The sequence below is a fragment of the Leuresthes tenuis genome, unplaced genomic scaffold (assembly GCF_036924035.1).
Source record: "Leuresthes tenuis unplaced genomic scaffold, fLeuTen1.0.hap1 SCAF_16, whole genome shotgun sequence".
NCBI lineage: Eukaryota > Metazoa > Chordata > Actinopteri > Atheriniformes > Atherinopsidae > Leuresthes > Leuresthes tenuis.
In genome coordinates this window covers 22,003,487-22,022,122 of record NW_027325370.1, presented here as the reverse complement: position 1 = coordinate 22,022,122, position 18,636 = coordinate 22,003,487, and the positions used below count along the sequence as shown (strand labels likewise).

General features: G+C 39.8%; 1 protein-coding gene across 2 annotated transcripts in view; it reads left to right on the top strand.

Annotated features, from left to right (window-relative positions):
* scube3 (signal peptide, CUB domain, EGF-like 3) overlaps positions 1-18,636 on the top strand; it is a 78,010-nt gene that overhangs the window by 42,912 nt on the left and 16,462 nt on the right. Inside the window, exons 5-9 of one of the 2 annotated variants that reach the window (XM_072367613.1) lie at positions 353-499; positions 2,871-2,987; positions 8,890-8,937; positions 15,726-15,842; positions 17,288-17,410. In XM_072367613.1, coding sequence (XP_072223714.1) covers positions 353-499; positions 2,871-2,987; positions 8,890-8,937; positions 15,726-15,842; positions 17,288-17,410 — 552 coding nt within the window. The remainder of the gene's footprint in view (positions 1-352; positions 500-2,870; positions 2,988-8,889; positions 8,938-15,725; positions 15,843-17,287; positions 17,411-18,636) is intronic. The other variant, XM_072367614.1, reaches the window with a different exon arrangement.

Below are 18,636 nucleotides of genomic sequence, written 5' to 3'. Positions count from 1 at the left end.
TACCTCAATTAAAATTACAGGTCTATGGGATCGGCTCCTGCTGGGAGTTTTATCCTTTCTGCTGGCAGACTCCTTTTTAAAGCCTGAAAAGAGTGAGCATGTTCCAACAAGTGCTTAAATCTTTGTGAAAGGGTACTGGGCATGTCAGTCACCAGCAGTAGGCATATGAAGCACCGAGGGTCAGAATGCGTGACAGGCATTTGAACATTTTTTTAGCCCACTTACCATCTTTGTGATATTAAATGTGAACCAAGCTCTTAGTTTACTGAATGGTCTTTGGCTTTAAAAACAGTGTGTAATTTTTGTGGCAGCTAAGAGATAAACTCTCCTGGTCCTGCTATTTTCTTCGCAGTACAACTAGACGGCACAAAGGAGGGGCCCACCTGCATGGACAAGAATCATGGGTGTGCACACATCTGCAGAGAAGCACAGAAGGGTGGCATCTCCTGTGAGTGTCGACCAGGATTCCAGCTCACCCGTAACTTGAAGGATTGCAAATGTAAGTCATCTCAACCACACACATGCAAATACATCAGATGACTGGTTTATAGGCTCCTCATGAAAAGGTGATTAGGGTTTGGAAACTGGCCAATGATGGATAATCAAACTCATTCCACAACTGTCTTCCAAAAAAGTTTGAAGCCGATAGTTATGTTGCTTTACCAAGCTGTGACTAATCTCCTGAAAAGTCCTTGTAAAGAAAAACATGTTTTTCAAATAAGGAGGGATCATTTACACAACCAGGGCAAGTGTGGAGGTTACTCGAAGGGGACTGCTCTGACGGACAGCGAACACTTCCTGTTGCCGTGCAACAGAGATCATCCTGTCAGAGCCGGGGCCAGGGCTGATGGGGGATTTGTCTGTGTTTGGATAAGGATTGGAGAAGTGTTATTCTATAGTTTTTCTGTGACAGCCCAGGAAAAGGGCAAAAGGTGTTGGGATGGTACGGTGCAGACAGGATGGCGATGGAAGGCTCAGCTCAGTGGTGCTCTTTTTCACTCTGTCATCACAGGTGTGTTAAAGTGCCGTGGTTAATGCGCCTCATAGATGCCGCAACACAAAATGTACATCCACTTTAACACATGAATGTGCAAACCACAAACTGTACTCTGCCCTTTTTGGTCCACTGCAAATTTGATTTAATTTCAGTAAAAATCATTTTGAAAGATTACAAGCTTCTGCTCTTATTCTTACAATATGGAGCAGAAGCTCAGCTGTTTGCTAATTGATTGTTTGAGAGTTTAAGAATGTGACCTCTCAGTTGCTCTGCAAGACCGAAGCATAACCCCAGTTTAAAAAAAAAAGTTGGAATACTATAAAACATAAATAATAAAAACAGAATAAAAAACAGAATGTAATCATTTGCTAATCTCATAAACCAATGATTTTTTTTTACAATATATATATAAAAAACATAAAAGTGAGACAATTTATAGTTTGGTAAAAAGTAAATTTCTTAAATTTCGTGGTCGCAACACATCTCAAAATAGTCGGAGAGGGCCATGTTCCTCACTACATCCTCTGTTCTTTTAACAACAGTCTGTAAACTGAGGAGAACCGTTGCTGGATCTTTGGGAGAGGAATGCTGTCCCATTCTTGTCTGATATAGGACTCTAGCTGCTCAACAGTCACGAGTCTACTTTATTGTCATTTTGTTTACTACCGAACCAAATGTTTTCGGTTGGTGAAAGGTCTGGTCTGCATTCAGATAAAGATGCAGTAATAGATACAGCATGCGGTTTAGCATTGTCTTGCTGAAACATGCAATATGCAAAATATGTTCCCCTGAAAAAGACATCATCTGGATGGGAGCAAATGTTTCTATAAAACCTCTTTATACCTTCTAGCATTATTGGAGCCTTTCCAGATGTGCAAGCTGCCAGTTCCACGGGCACTAATGCACCCCCATTGCATAAGAGATGCAGCCTTTTGAACAGAATGTTAACAACAAGCTGGATGGTTCCTCTCCTCCTCACAGCGATGTTACCGAACCATATTCACGTATGACTCCTTGCTTGCATGATAGAGCTTCACCCTTGCATTTGTGGATGGCACAACAAACTGTGTTCCTGAGCTAATGCAGTGATTTCCATGACAGAATCATGTCTGTTTTGAATACAGTGCCCAAAGAGCACAACCATCCAAAATTGTTACTCACCAGTTGTCAGTGAACCTAATCAGTTGTAACATGTTCTTCCAGCGGTTCCTTTTAAGTACCACTTACTTTTTAGCCTTTTGTTTCTCTTGTCTCAACTTTTTTCTTTGATGTATTGCAGCTATGAAATTCAACATGAGCTAATATTTTTAATGAAATAGCAAAATGTCTCACTTTCTACATTTTATTCGTCCTCTGTGATCTACTATGAATAAAAATGTGTCCATTTGATTTAGAGGTAAACTTTCCCTTAAAATCTTTATGGTGATGACTTCAGTATACCCAGGACAGAGGTTAGAAAATAGATTCGGCACAAGCCCTTCTTTACATTATGTATGCTACACAGACTTTGAACATAATCTTAGACCACCTGCACATAGAGTTTAGTAAGCAACTCAAATGCTGAACAGCATCTAGAAGTCAAGTTTGTTTGTAGTGCTCTAATCACATCAAACTGAGTCTAAACAGGAGGGAACCCTCAGTACTTCAAAGTACTTCAAAGACATATTAAATAATGTGTTTCTGAAGCTATGTAAAGGACTAAAGGCAGTCTGACTGAGTCCACTGTTCTTACATGATACGGAATATGGTCCAGAGAGAATGGATTTTTGTATGTCATACTCTTTCTGTCACCGCTCCACTGACTTTCAAATGTCCAAGAAATAGTTGCAGTCCCATTGTAAAAAGATTTTGTGTTAACTGCTTTCTTCGATAGTGACATGTAACTACGGGAATGGAGGATGCCAGCACATCTGCGAGGAGACGGATCACGGTCCCAAATGTTCCTGCCACATGAAGTTTGTTCTACACAGCGATGGAAAGACTTGTGTAGGTGAGTTGTCTCACCCTGATACGGCTACAGGGGGAAAGAAAAAATATTTTTTAAATGAGAAAATGTAAGACTAGAAATGATTAACTCAGCAGCCTGTTTCCAACAGCAAATTTAATTAACCTTCGAAATTAGGTTCATGTGATAAAATGTAAGTTGAGAAACAGGCCTTGTTACAGTAACTATGTCCCTGAGCTTTTTCTTTTGATCTGTGACATACAAGGACAAAAGGATACCATACACGTGCTTTCTCTTCTTCTATTGCAACTTCAGTAACCTCAACAACCCTGCATCTGCTTTTGCTTCTCTTCCTACTCTGACGTTTTGCTGGACACTGCAGTTTCCCCTGTTCTTCTCAGTCATGTCAGAAACACACTCCTTCTATTAGCCCTTGGGTCATTTCCTCTACCGCTTCCTGTCGGGGATTAACTCACACACCTGACCTAACCCTTCACTGGCATTTATCAATGTTTGTCTCAGTTGACTTAAGTTGAGTGAAAATCATTCAGGTACTCAGGCATATTGAACTATTCTGAAGGGCGCTTTTTAATCAGACGGGGCCTGCAAGAGCAGAGGAGTCAAAGTAGAGGTCCCAATAGATGTGTTTAGCCATGCAAAAGAATACTAGCATTTTATCAACAGTCATGGAACATTAGCAATAAAGTTGTTCAAGTGTAAATGTGAGCCTGACCGTTACTCCAGTACAAGCAGGCCTCTATTTTATCTGACAATTTAACCAAAGCAACATTGTTGGTTGGCATTTACTGTGCAAACCAGTTTTAACCAATGTAACGTGTACCTGCAGCAGCCCAAGTTTTTGATGGAAGCTGGACTGAATTAGAGAAGACTTATTTTTTATGAAGACAAACAGGAGAAGATTGGAAGGTGCACTGCGCAGTGCAGTCTGGTGATGTGCTTGCTTGGTTTTGGTGGCTGTTAAGTTTGAGAGCTTGGTTTAAATCGAGGTTGATTAGCTCAGTGTTTCTGGATTCCCTTCATAACCGCAGCCCTGATGACAGCCAAGGTCTGGTCAGCCAACCTACTATTATTGCTGTACCCTTGTAGGCCAGAATGATGCCACAAATTGACCGCAACTAAATTATATGTCTTCACCAGCTTTATTCAAGGAAGAGCATACATTTGGTGTGCCAGATTAGGAAGCAGTCAGCCAGTGAAAATCTCAGTATTCTCCCACAGAGTCTGGGTTACATTTGTGGAGGGAGGGCATCCCTGCGGCCAGCACGTGGGCCCTCCAACTCTTAGACTCTATATTAGTTGTAGTTAGTAAAACAAATACTTTGCCAAACCAACCACTGACAAGAGAGTGAGTGACAAGAACGTTGGAAGAGTACATCAGGACTATGTTTGTGGGGTTCCCAGCTTAAAAAGCTGTTTTATTGAACAGGTCAAAATCTGAATAGATGTATAGAAACATTTCAGCTTCCTGTGCTAAATTTCGTTAAATCTTTGCAGATTGTACATAGAATCCAGAAATAGTAAGTGATCTACAGATTGTAAAGAGTATCCATAGAAACAACACAAGGTGAAAATGAAAACCTGTTTATTCTCACTATTGATTTGTAAATGTTCATGATTAATTTATTATTTGCATCCTAAAGCAACACTGCACATGCTCACAAAACTTCTTTTGTCTTGTCAGTGACTGTGTCATTTGGTCCTGCCAGTATGCTGTTGCCCCTTCAGTTAATTTTGCAGCACTTTTCGTATGCGTTCTGCCACTTTCATTCATTTATTTTGTGGTGGTTTTCTTCACTCAGGCTTGGCCATGCATCTTCTAAGAACGCACCCCATGTCTCTCGAAAGTGTTCATTCTTCGTCTCTCCTGTCTCACCTCTCTTGGTACTGTGCACACTGTTGGGGGAAAATGTGATGTCTGGAGGGCTTGTATGGATGGCACACGTAGACATGCACAAACACAGACTCTTTGAAGTCAGATTTTTGACTGAAACAATCCTAAAAAAATGTTTTATTTGTGCTGAGTGTATCAGTTAGTTCAGATATCAGAAAAGAGCAGCCATCATGTGGAAGCATTCATGCTGTTAGCACAGCAAATCATAAACATTCACAAATCGCAGGCAGATGCAGACTTGCTCTGGAGTTCAGTCATCTGAAGAGTTGGCTGCACTATGCAAAACATACACAAAGAGAATGAGAGATGCATTTTATAATTCAAACTGAAAGTTATACAAACAACCACACAAACACACTTGCATATCCTGCATGCATGCATCACATGCATGCAAACACGTGTTTACTACAGGCATATGCCCAACACATAAACACATTGCTCTAATTTCGGGTGGTCTGTGTGTTCACACTGGTGTACTCTGATCTATCTCACAGTGGCCTGTCTTCAAACCTTTTAGAATCACCCTTTCTAGATGCTACATGTTGGGATTGGGACATGTTGGTGGATCCATGGCAGATGATTCAAACTATGTATGCTTTGTGGTGTTTCTATTTGACTTAATGATCTGCATCTGCTTCATCATCTTGCATTTCAAAAAAGCCATTCAAGGATGCCAAAATGAGCAATTCAAATAATACATGTGGCAATAATAGGGGGTGGAAAAAACCTTTATTTTGAAATATATTTAAATTTATACTGGAATAAATAATAATGTAATTTTGCTTCAGTTTTACCATTTCATATATTTTTAAAGGGGCACAATCCAGTTTTTAAAAATAAGTTGCAACACTGAAAAATGTAATTACAATCAGAATGCAATGTTTTTCTAATCTCACAAAACTTTTTTTCTGCTCATAATAGAACATAGAAAGACAATTTAAGGAGAATTTGATGGCAGCAACTCATCAAAAAGTTAGGGCAGGGTCAGCAGTACCTAAAAGCTTAAGGAACATATTGCAACTAATTAGGTTAATTAGCATCAATTCAGTACCGTACTTAGACATAAAAAGAACATTGTCAGAAGTAAAGATGGGCAGAGGTTCAGTTAACTGAAAAAACCTCCTCCATCTACAAATTGTGCAGCAATATGAGAATATTGTTTCTCAACATAAAAGACTTTGAATATTCCATCATCTAGAGTACATAATATCATCAAAAGATTCCAACAATCTGTAGTCATCTTTATGCGCAATGGACACAGCTGAAAATCAATATTGCATGCCTTTGATTTTCGGGCCCTCAGGCAGAACTGCATTAAAATACTCTCATGATTCTGTCATGGAGATCCCTGTCATGGGCTCAGGAATACTTCCAGAAATCATTGTCTGTGAACACAGTTCACCGTGCCATCCATAAATGGAGGCTTAAGGTCTATCATGCAATGAAGAAGTGAATGCTGTCATCTTTTCTGGGCCAACGCTCATTTAAAATGGACTGAAGCAAAGTGGAATACTGCATTAAAAACTATGTTATCCGGACGACAGAGACCATCTGGCTTGTTATTATTGTTAAGTTCAAAAGTCTGCATCTCTGGGGTTGCAATAGTTCCTATGGAATTGGCAATTTGCACTCCTGGAAAGGCATCATCAGTGGTGAAAGGTATATACAGGTTTTAGAGCAACATATGCTCCCATCCAGATTATGTCTGTCGGGAACTTCTTGCATCTATTACAACAGCATGGCTTCGTAGTATCCTGGAAAGATCCCAGACTGGCCTGCACCTCACCTGACCTTTCACCAACTGAAAACCTTAAACACATCATAGCATCCATCCCTCCATTTTCTATACCCGCTTAATCCAATTTAGGGTCGCGGGGTGGGGGGGGCTAGCCTATCCCAGCTGTCATTTGGACATTTGTACACCCTGGACAAATGTCCATCACAGACCCCTGAGAGTCTCACGCATGTGCTCCTTTTTGGATGATGGGAAGAAGCCAGAGAGAACCCACACATACCCAGGGAGGACATGCAAACTCCACACAGAAAGGCCCCAGCCGATTTGAACCAGGAACCCTCTTGCTGTGAGGCAATGGTGCTAACCACCACACCACCGTGCAGCTGTTTTATTGAAAATAAAAATAGGGAATTTGTTTTCCACAATAAAGAAACAGTTTAGTCATTTAGCTATTAGTCATTGTAAAAAAAGTCACAGTGTGGAGTTATTACTGTGGGACAACACCTGCAAAGTTCTTTGTTGAGCTGACGAAGCCTCTGACTTAACACACTTTGCTGTTTGATCACTACATTATGTAGAGGGAGAGCATGAGATTTGCAAATCCTTGCATTCTGCTAGAAGTACACTCAGATGGCTGTAGAAACAGGATTTACAGTACAGTTAAGTCATAATTTGACATTTATTACACAGCAGATACAATAACACAAGATGCAAGATAAAATAAAATAAACGCTCTCTGACATTACTTATAGTGATGGCACATATATTGTATGATTAGGCTACTGTCAGCTTTTGACATAGCAACCTAACACCCTAAATTCTGAAGTTATCTCATCATAAAAGGCACCATAAAGTTTAGAAATGAGTCTGGCTGTCCCCGACTTTCAGCTTGCAGCACTAACCACCGCTTTATCTGTTCTGTCAAGGCTCACAGTGCTCATACTAACTCGCAGAAGCCTCATCTCACATACAAACAATGCAACTGGTCTTTGTCTGCACTGTGTGAAACATTTATTTGCATGACTGCATGTTGCGAGGTAACACTTTTGCCTTGAGATGTCACCCTTTCAATTTAGGGAAAGACCTGTTATTATTAGTTTGTTGTCTGGATTTGGAATACCATAATTGCTGATTGCTCAGTCGTTACCAGTAAGAGGCTGTGTTTTCTTTTGCAGAAACAGAATGCAATTTTCTTATGTCTTCATCTTCTTCGACTGGTATAAATGAACAAGAAAGATTTGTTTAATGCAGAAGAAATAGTCCCTCATGATCATCTATCATTCATGCCATCCACCTTATTCCATAATGAATTTAATAAATTATGCTTTTTCATTGCATTGGACCAGTGTCTGCTTGAGTTAGCAGGTTTCTTTGAGCTTCCTTTTAAAATAAATGATCTGGGAATGCTACCTGCCGCACTTGAAATGGGATAATATAATCATGTCTTGTCTTCTATTATTGAGAGGAGTGGTGATGTTGTAAAGAAAAAGGGTTCAGATAACTGGAATACTACTGTTAGGTAGCTCAATAAAACATACAAAGCTCAAGGAAGAGTTGTGCTGTTTGTGCCCGCACCAACAATGAAGCTAAACTGAATGTGTGACTCACAATGTTAGGAACATAATTGGAAATTGAAGCATTTGTTCCTGTCAGCGATGGTGTTCATCATCAGCTGAAATAAGAAAAATAAGACAAACACAAATTGTTTCTGTCAAAGTCAAATTTATTTGTATAGCACATTTCATGTACAAAACAATTCATAGTGCTTTATATAAAATAACAGCATTGCAGCAGAGAGCGGAAAAAGCATTAGAAAATATGTAAAAGAATATAAACGGAAAGAAAAAAAATAATTAAAATGAATAAAAACAAGCAACAGTCTCGATAAGTTAAAAGATACCGTGCAGATTTCATTCTGTGTCTGTTACTCCATCATATTATGTCAGTTTTTGAATTCTCAAGATTGTGTTCCACATCGTTTGATATGATGTACAAATCCATTGCTATGAATCCAAATTTTCTCGTTTTATTTTGTATCAGCAGAATAGTTGCGGGTTGTCTATCAGTGCAGCAGAAATCAAGATTATCCCATTTTAGGTGTGTGGTTGTTATTCATACACAAGATAGGAAGTTACAGTACATGTAGCACACTGCTAACTCTCAAAGAAAGTGGCTGGGAATAAGGTGGATAAAATGTTACCTCACACAAATACTGTGTAAAGTAACAGTTCAAGTGCACGGAGAACTAAAATGGTGTTTTTACAATGTGTGCGTGCATGTGTGTGTGTGTGTGCATGCAGGGGAGAGGAGTGTCCAGCCCCAGGCAGCCCCACAGCTGTTCCCTAATGGTAAATATGTGTTCATCTGGCTCCTCTCTCTGGGGGTCTGTGGGTGTGGGGAATAGAGGAAGCTAACCGAGCAGACACTGATCAGGCCCCTCCCCTCCCCACAGGGGCATCATTCTTCTGAACTTTGACCTCTCGCTCCCCCACCACCTTCCTCTTCCTTCTGTGAATGCCCTCTCAATAACAGTCACTGCCTGTGTCAAACCACACCTTTTCTAAACACAGCTGCAAACAGGGAGCCTCTGACCTGCAGCATGAGCATTATATAACAAGATTGAGTTATGCTGCAGCTGATGTTGTCACAAAGGCAAGTTTAATTTGTCAGAGTGACCCCACTACAGTTTTTTTGACATCGACTCATTTGGAAGTGTATGGAAGTGGTTGAATTACTTTTTAATTAAGAGTTAGTGTTTGCCAATTGTTTTTGTTTGTCACATTTAAGATTCTAAAAAAAGGGACTTTTAATACAGAACTTTGACAAAGTTTCTACAGCGTGGAATTCGTTTGGAGTTAATCTCAGGTTTGAATATGTGTGTATCAGTAAAGAAGAAGTATTAAAATGGTCGCCGATGTTCTTTTCTTCATACATAGAATTCTAAATCTCTTGATATAAACTGATCACATAGTAGTACTCTTATTTATGGTGTTGTGAACAGGCACTCAGTACAACCAAAATCTTCCCTTTGGAGTAAATAATTGATTTTGCAGCGATTATATTACTTTACTTTACTTCAGGCAGATGAATTTGTTACTGCTTCTCCCCGTTGCTCCCTGTGTTAGCGCTGTAGTTACAGGAAAGGGAAAAAGTGTTGAGACATCCCTTATTTCTTTATATTCTTACAGGAAACTGGAAATGGGGATTGAAGAATATGCAGACAATGGAAATTCAGAAATTCAAAGTAGTATTCAATTCATTTCAGTATTAGGCAAAAACGGAGTCTGTACAATTCTAACCAACCAAATGGCTTCCTGACAGTCACGCTTCCATGGAAACCATTTGCGTTGAGGCTTTGATGAACAGTGATGGGTCAACCCAAAGGGACAGATACACATTAGTTTCAAATGGAAAACATATAGGAGCCCAGCTTTTATTTGTAGTAGAGCATTTCTACATGAAAGCATCAGTTATTCAGTTCAAGTACTTCTACAGCAAGTTGGATTTACCAGAAGTCCAAAACATAATCAGTTTAACTGTGTTGCTTTTTAAGAGTCAGACCAAAGACTTCTGCTTTATTTGTGTTTTTATATGACCGAAATGAGCTAAATTAAGCTTGCAGCATTTCAAACACTTGGATGTGGTGATCCTAAACTCCATCATCATGGCCTATTAGCTGCAACAAGGGAGCCAATAATGTGTCCATGTCAGCTTTACTTTATACAAAACACACAACCCCCAAACGTGCATTTTCATACATGTGTACTTATGTCCAAACCTGCTGAAAATAATCAATTTAAAGAGTTCCTTCGTCTGTTTTATGGCCAAAAGTCGTTTGTTTCACTACATTTGCAGTAAAAGGAACAACAGTGAGGTGGGGGGAGAGCATTGAAACTGGATTATATCACTCATGCATTTTAGCCTAATTTTCAAGATGGGCTGTGCTTTCATAGAAATGGTGAAGATACCAGGAAAAATCAACTCATAAATCTGTGAAGACATATCAGGCCTTGAGATTTACGATTTAATTATACCATGTAAGAATCTGAGGGAGGAGGCTTGTTCTCAGAGGAGTAGCCTATTCACTGAACCCAGATATTATGTGAGGGTTTTGTGTTACTGTTTGTTGCGAGTGTATGTTCATGAACACTTAGTTCCCCCACATGCAACAATATAACAGTCTGAGTCTGACCTATTTCAAGATTTGGTGTCCTAGTTTCTGTATTTGTTCCTCAGTAACAGAAATGTAAGGAGAAATATTTTGCATGCAGCTGTAACATGTTTGTCTCCGGATATTTTGTGTTACTGTACCAAAACCACCCAAAATCTTTTGCAGCCTGAAATTCCTTGTTTATTTTTCATATTTTGGAAGAGCAATCACCTCAGAACTTTAGCTGAGTTATCTGGCAAACCATGTGCCTTCTAAGTAAATGCATAGTGGCTGCATGTTTGCCATTTGGCCAAGAAAATCCAGTGTTTTATTAAAAAGGAATTTTTTTTTTTTTGCCATGGCCACCCATTACTGCTAAGACTATGTGTTGGGCCTATCTGGTGTGTCTGTCCACTCACCATTTGATGTATTTCATCTTTGTGTATGTGTGTGTGTGTGGTAATCTTAATTATCTGATGACAAGCTGCTTGTCAACAGCCCTGATTTAAATGAAGAAGTGTCGCTGCCAGAAATCATGTGGCTTCTGTTAAGAAATTATAAACTGTCTGAACGCCTCTGAATGTAACACATACCACAGAGAATGTGCCTTGGACTAAACTCCCTGCGCATCATACTGGAGAATATTTACAGATGTCGGCCTACTCCTACTGTAATTGCATGTCCCAACCCAATGCGCTGTAGATGTGTCTGGGGTGCATCCAAAATACACAAACGGACACACATACCAGAGCGTGTGCCGCTCTCTTGTCTTCACAAAACCATAATGTCAGAAATGTTTCTTTGCTCTCTTAACACATGATCATTACAGTTTGATGAGATGACTGCCGAATAAGCATTTTGGAGGCATGTCCTGACACTGTCTTAGCGTCTCATCTGCCAACTGTTTCTGCTCACACTTTGCAATTATGGGAACCCACAGAGCTCTGCTCTCAAGTCTCTATCTTTTTCCTGCAAAGATCTGAGGCTAAACATTCAAGGAACATCTTTGTTTCTTTAAAACATGAATGGAAACGTCTCTGTGTGATAGAGAGAATAATGGAAAAAATAATAATTTTGGCCTTAGGGGTGCAGTGACTCATTCTGCAGGAACACTTAATTTTTTCAATTCAACAGCCAAACAAACACATCTCTCGTTTTAGTTCTTCTTCAGAAGCTACGCCCCCCAAATTCATGGATGCATATTACTATGGCAACAACCCTAACAACTGACCAAAAGAGAAACATTCCAACCATGTGCTGTGTGGAAGTGGATGTCTCTTTCTCTTTAAAAAACAAACATTATAATATAAAAACCTAATCAAATGAACAACATGCAAGCACACAAAGCATCCAAAATGCAGAGAACAAAACCAGAAGAAACAGTTTCACACAACTTTCAGTCCAAATAATCCCACTGTCACCACAACCTTTTAAAAAAACTTGAGCAAACCATGAAACACAGCAAACGACACAAGTGAAAAAAACAGCTTAGAGAAGCGCCTGTGTTTTCTAACACTCACACGGCTTCACTCCGCCTTCACAATGTGTGCAGAATTCCACGGCCCAGACAAATCTGCCAGCCAGGAAAACTACTGTAAGGAGAGGAGTGGTTGCCGCTGTCACTCGCGCTGGTTTTATTTGAATTAAATGAAGTGAAAAGTTTATTTAACGTTTATTTACAGAATAAATGCTCCGATTCAAATCCTGACTCTTGAATTTCCAGAGTGTAATATTTAGGTGGATCTTGACTAACATGTCAAATAATATTCATAACTATGTTTTCATTAGTGTAGAGTCATGTGGAAAAAAGATATCTTTGTCACTTCTTCAGAATGAGCCATTTGGTTTCTTAAGAATGTTTATATTAAGCGTCCACCTCCTCATCCTTTTGCTATGTTGCCTATCATTTGTTCTAAAGCAGGGCTTTTGCAATTTCTCTTGGTTTTTTTTTTTTTTTTGGTAACCACTGTAACTTTCCATCCACTTTTAATGGGGAAGGGAGAAGAGGTATTTAATCGGTCATGTGACAAGTACAAGAGAACGGTTCATTTTAACTGAGATATCACAACAGAGTCAAGTGATCTCAGTATTGAATAAATGGGAAGAAATGATAGAAACGGATAGAGACGGATGTCACCAAACTGACCTGAGTCTATGGAACTGAGCAGTGGACTGTTTTATTTTCAATGTGTTCAACTTTATATTTGTCAGACTCCCTCTCCCCAGGTTAACAGTCTATCTTTAAACAAATTGAAAAATGCCCATGTCAGGTGGGATACATCAGGCAAAGAGTACAGTTTACAAGAATTAGTGATGATGAATTGAAATTAAATTAAATTGAAATCAGTCAAAATGGGAAACAAGCCAAATTGTCTTAAGTTGTCCCAGAAAACTGTCTCAGATGAATCAGGATAGCATACGTTTGCATGCAGACACTGAAATCTCTACACCAAAAAATAAATAAGTAGATAGTGATGCACAATAATAATAATAATAATAAGTTGCATTGTTTATTTATTTATTTATTTTGCCAAGATCTTTTATTGATGATGGAAGAGTCCGATGGTTGCAGTTAAGACCTGGACTCTGTGATGATGAATCCACAATTAAAAATTATGTCTCATTCTCCCTGAGCCACTCTCTCTGAATCTATCAATGGAAATTCTGGGCTATCAGAGTGTATTCAGATAGTCAGCAATCTGAACAACTGAGGCAACCCCAGATCATAAAGCTGCCCCCACAGGTTTGTAAACACTTAGGCTACGTTCATATTGTAGGTCATCATGCTCAATTTAGATTTTTTGCTGAGATCTGATTTATTTTTTGCTTGGTTGTTCACATTCTAATTGAAATGTGACTGCTATCAGACTCCAGTGTGAACGATCTACGGTCCTGAAGTGACCTGCATGCGCAGAAGAAGACGTGATGTCACATGCAGCATGCGTTTGCAGAAGTAAATTTGGATGCTACACATGTCAGTGTGTGTATCACTTCTGAAGATGTTGCGCAATCAGAGCCGACAAAGTTATGAATATTTGAATATTTTAGTCCAAAACTTCACTGTCTTTCTACTGAATAGTTCCATCAAGGGTGTCTGCCATTGTTTATATTTTATCTTGCCCTGACCCGCCTCCTTCAGCACAGAATTGCGACGTCTGTCTCACTTTAATGACGTGAAATTCGGATGAAATGCGACATGACCGTTCAGACTGTGGTCATTTTGAAAAACATCACATATGTACCTGATTTAGGACCACATATGAAAGTGGCCTGGGTCTGATTTGAAAAAATTAGATTTGTGTGGTTCAGACTGTCGTTACAAATTCAGATATGGGTCACAAATGGGCAACAAAGTCGTATTTGGACCCCTTTTGCCTGCAGTGTGAACGTAGCCTTCTTGTGATCGGTGCAGCTCTTCATCTACTTCTCCTCTTACCCCAGTGGGTCCATCACCCCTATTATCACTATCAAACAATGCTGTGATTTCTACAAATGAGTTTCTTCAATTTGATTTCACCAAATGTTTAAATGAGCTCCGATGCCATTCATTCAAGATTAACTCAGCTCTTAACTCAATTTCTGTAGTTTAAGCTATCTCTAGTTGTACTGTTAGCTTGATACAGAAACGGAGTGACATCTTTCCCACAACTAGAGAATGTTTCTTCTGACAGGGTAGTTTAAGGAATGAGAAGCTTGTTGCCACCTGAAACAGATAAGTCACTGCAGTACATGCACAATGCGAGGCTCATTTATCCTCTATGGCAGTGTTTACCATGTTAGCTTAATTCCAAGTCAAACAAGTTAACATGTTCCCTAAATTTGTCTCAACCTATATAAACACACGTGTATACTGGCACCCCGAGTCCTAATTGGTTAGTACATCACACTCAGTCTTGAGCAACAGCATCCACTGAACTGTTTTGAGCTGTTGTCTTTGACTTTGACTAGATATAGAGCTCAAAATTGCATCAGTTTAAGAACCTGTTTTGTGCAAGAACGAGAAAGTTTGATTCTGGCTGCTGCATGCTGTGCAGTTTTAGATTCAGGTGAGGAGCATTTGGTGTTCCATTTAAATTAAAAAAGAAAAAACATCAACTGCATCCTCTTTAATGTCATGTGCTCGCTGCCATCTCTGGTTAAGCTGTGAGGTCTCCTTCATATGAGAGCTGCCAGCCAGCATTTTACAGCCTATTAGAAAGTGAAGAGCTGTGTTGACGAGATAGTTCCAGGTCACAGAGAAGGTTTTTTATTGTTGCTTATTATTTTTGTTACAAAGCTGACAACAATTAGAGAGGCACAAGCTGGTCTCTGATGTGAAAAGAAATTTCTGTAGTACTGTTTAAAGTTAAAGTCTATGAAATTTGTCACTGTCTAGAGGTTAGACCTCAGCTATTCTGCCTTGCCTTTATCAAATCAGTTTAGCCAACACAAGGGTCCAGGTAGCTGAAATTGCTTTTTTATCCCCAAAAGGCCTGGGAGGTTTTGTCAAAAAAACAGGAAAAAAATGCTGGTTTTGTCCACATGTGTCTAGAAGTAAAATTCCTTTACAATGAAAGGGAGACAGATGTCCTGCAGTACAAAGGACTTTTTGAGGCTGTAATTCACCAAGGATAATCAAACATGCTGATATATTTTTACACAATGTGAAATCCTATGTTTGGCTGTGTTAACTGTAATATTTCTTAATGACAGTCTTCTTTCATTATTCACAACTCCACGGCTTCTTCTTTGTTAATCTCATTCAGCTGCTTTCATGACTTTTCTATCTTTATTTCCTCTTTGTTCCTCTGTACCACGGAAGACCCGTTTGCTCCACCACTCTTAATATCTCCTGCTGTTTGACAGAAGTAATGATGTAGATAGTAGTGTGGCTTCTAATTTTTGCAGTCATGTCAGTATGAGTGTATGCTGTTTCAATAAATAGGCCGAGACAGCATCTCTTTTGTATTTTTGCGGGGGTTTGTCTGACTGCTGGTTTCCCTGCAGAGACCTGTGCAGTGAACAATGGCGGCTGTGATAGCACATGTCATGATTCAGTGACAGGAGTCCGCTGCAGCTGTCCTGTTGGCTTCACTCTGCAGCCGGACCGCAAGACTTGCAAAGGTAACGTACCCTTCACCCACGCATCACGGCGGCATTCACACTGCACCTGTCCATCTGTCATGAAATTAATCTTCTGCTTGTCATGCTGCCATGGAGGCTGGAGCTTCTCTCTCCACCTGGAGCTCAGCGAAATGATTGAATGGTTATTAACCCTGTTCCCACTCCCCTAGTTATCACCCTTTCCTACCCACAAGCTTGATTTTCTTTTTATAAACACATTGTTCTCCAACCACAAGCGCTCGAATCTCACACAGCTTTTGGCTTTTCAGCAGCATATTTTGAGATATGTTTTGTAATGCCTCCAGTTTTCCTGACAGTTTTTCCACAGCATTACCATCAACCTGAGGCAGAGCATCATTATTTCAAGCAACCTGCATAGTTGCAAGTTTGCGTGTTACATCTCATAAATCATTGCCAAACTTTATGTGTAAATTTATGAGGAGAGTAAAACAAAGACACTACTTACAGGAAATGATGAGAATGAAGACACTCTTTGTTTCCAGAAAAGCAAAGATGGAAATCTGACTGCTTTCTGCTGTCCTATTTGATGTCATACCAGCATCACTGATAAAAGTACATTGGTTTATATTAGTTTGGTCTGAGAGAATTCAAGAGGAAAACAAACCCAGGCAGCACTGGCACAAGAAGACAGGAGCCTGCTTCAGGCCAGGCACTTCTGAGGAGACAAAGATGGGGCAAGCAGGGGATTATTTAATTCTGTTTCTCATGCATTTATTTTAACCAGATGATGAAGACTCCCTCAAGAGACAAATGCCTCATTTGCGATGATGATTCAGAATTAAACAGAGCTGCTGAGAAACTTGCCAAGGCAGAGAAATATCAAACACGGGGATGAACACGTCACATCTATCGGGTATTGGCTGCAGACATAAAGATCAGAGTAATCTGAAGGATATGGACGATGATGATTTTGAATTTACTGCTGCAAGGCTTCACAGCTTGAGAGCTGCAGTCCATTAAAACCACATGCAAACTGAGTTTAGTCCTGAGTTTTTGAAGTCCAGTAAAGAAATCCATCAAGCGCATTTTCAGTCTCTCTAAGACTGTCATTCTCATACGACAAATACTGGAACGGTCCTGGTTTGCACCTTTGTTCACATGTTGAATCTAAACTGGAAGGTGTTGATACAACTATTTTAAACTTGTGTAGTAGTTCCTCTCAGTTTTACCGAATGTTGACATCTGTAGGGACTAGACAACATGACTCCAAATGCATTTTGCTCCACATCCACTTGTTGCATAAATAGGCCACTGTGTGCTCACAAGAAAAGTAATTTAGCATTGTGCTCACAGCTTGCTCCGTTTTCCCCAAGCAACAAAAGCAACCAGCTGAAACCAGATACTGCAGGTTCGATTTTCCCTCCTTTTTAGTTGCGATAAGTGATTTGAAGTATCCACTCCTCATTAAGATTTTCTGTTTACAGACATTGATGAGTGCCGACTGAACAATGGGGGGTGTGATCATGTGTGTCGAAACACAGTGGGTAGTTTCGAGTGCAGCTGCAAGAAAGGCTACAAGCTGCTAACCAACGAGAGAACTTGTCAAGGTAAGTAACTTGTTTCATTGCACTTTGCCACTTAGATAAAACAGTTTCCTGTGTAACCTGACCCTAAAGGCATGGATTAAACACATTGTGTTATTTTGTATGAAATGCTAAGAATAATATAATATATATATATAAACCAACCATGTTGTACGAAAATATGCTCCCAGATTTCTTGTCTTCAGAGAAGTCAAAGAGACCTCATAGACCTGTTTGTCCTTTATATTTGGTAGTAATAACCAAATGTGGCTCAACAGGAGGTGGGTTGATGAGCTGCAGAACAAATAAGAGTTTGCCATGGCAGGGCACAGGTGTGCAACATTACTGCTCCAGCTCTAAAATCTCCTTTTTCTTCTTGGATGGATCAAGGCACTAGAGAACCACAAGCTCAAAAAAAAAAAGACTAGGGGGATAGAACTGTGGAGCCAAGTTCAGCCTCATCCAAGTGGAAAAACAGATGAGATGATTGTTTTAAATTTCTCTCTTCCTTATTGATGTGGTCAATCAATACCCAGCCTGGTACACATCAGTGTCATGCAGTGGGATTAGAGTCACTGCACTACATTACACCACTCCATACACATTACTCAAGCATCACATGTGGTGAGGGAAATTTTGCACACTGTCATTGTGCTCTGCAGCTACTTTCTTGTCTTTTCAGATCTTTTTTTTTGGTAGAATGCCATCCTTCGTTATTTGGAACCAAACAGTGTGAAGATTATTTTGCCACAAAAAACACAGATAACTGAGACAATGTGATATTTTCTTGTCGGAATATAAATCCCAGCTTGTTTTCTGTGGCACCATGCCATGAACAACTCAGCCATGTGCTGATTGGGTGCACAGGGTCAACGTTGGGACACTGCTGTCCTTGTTTGGTCCTGTGTGTTTTGTCTGGGGATAAGGGTTGCGATAAAGCTCACCTCCTGAGGAGAGGTGTTGCCAAGCACACAGGCAGGCATACACACACTCACACACCCAACTCTGCCCTACCTGTTGTTCTCTTAACCTTTTTTCTCACCTCTTAGACTGACAGCTGGGCAAAATAAAGGTGGAGCACCTTTTAGTAAAGGTTAGCTATTATCCTAATTAATTCCCTTCTGACTGATGTTGCTATCACAGTTATTCTTGGCTTTCATGTGCATTTATTTGATTAAACAGGTACATAAAATATTTAGTGTTGCACTTTGAGCTGGGAGATGCACATGTTACAACATACTGTATTGGGT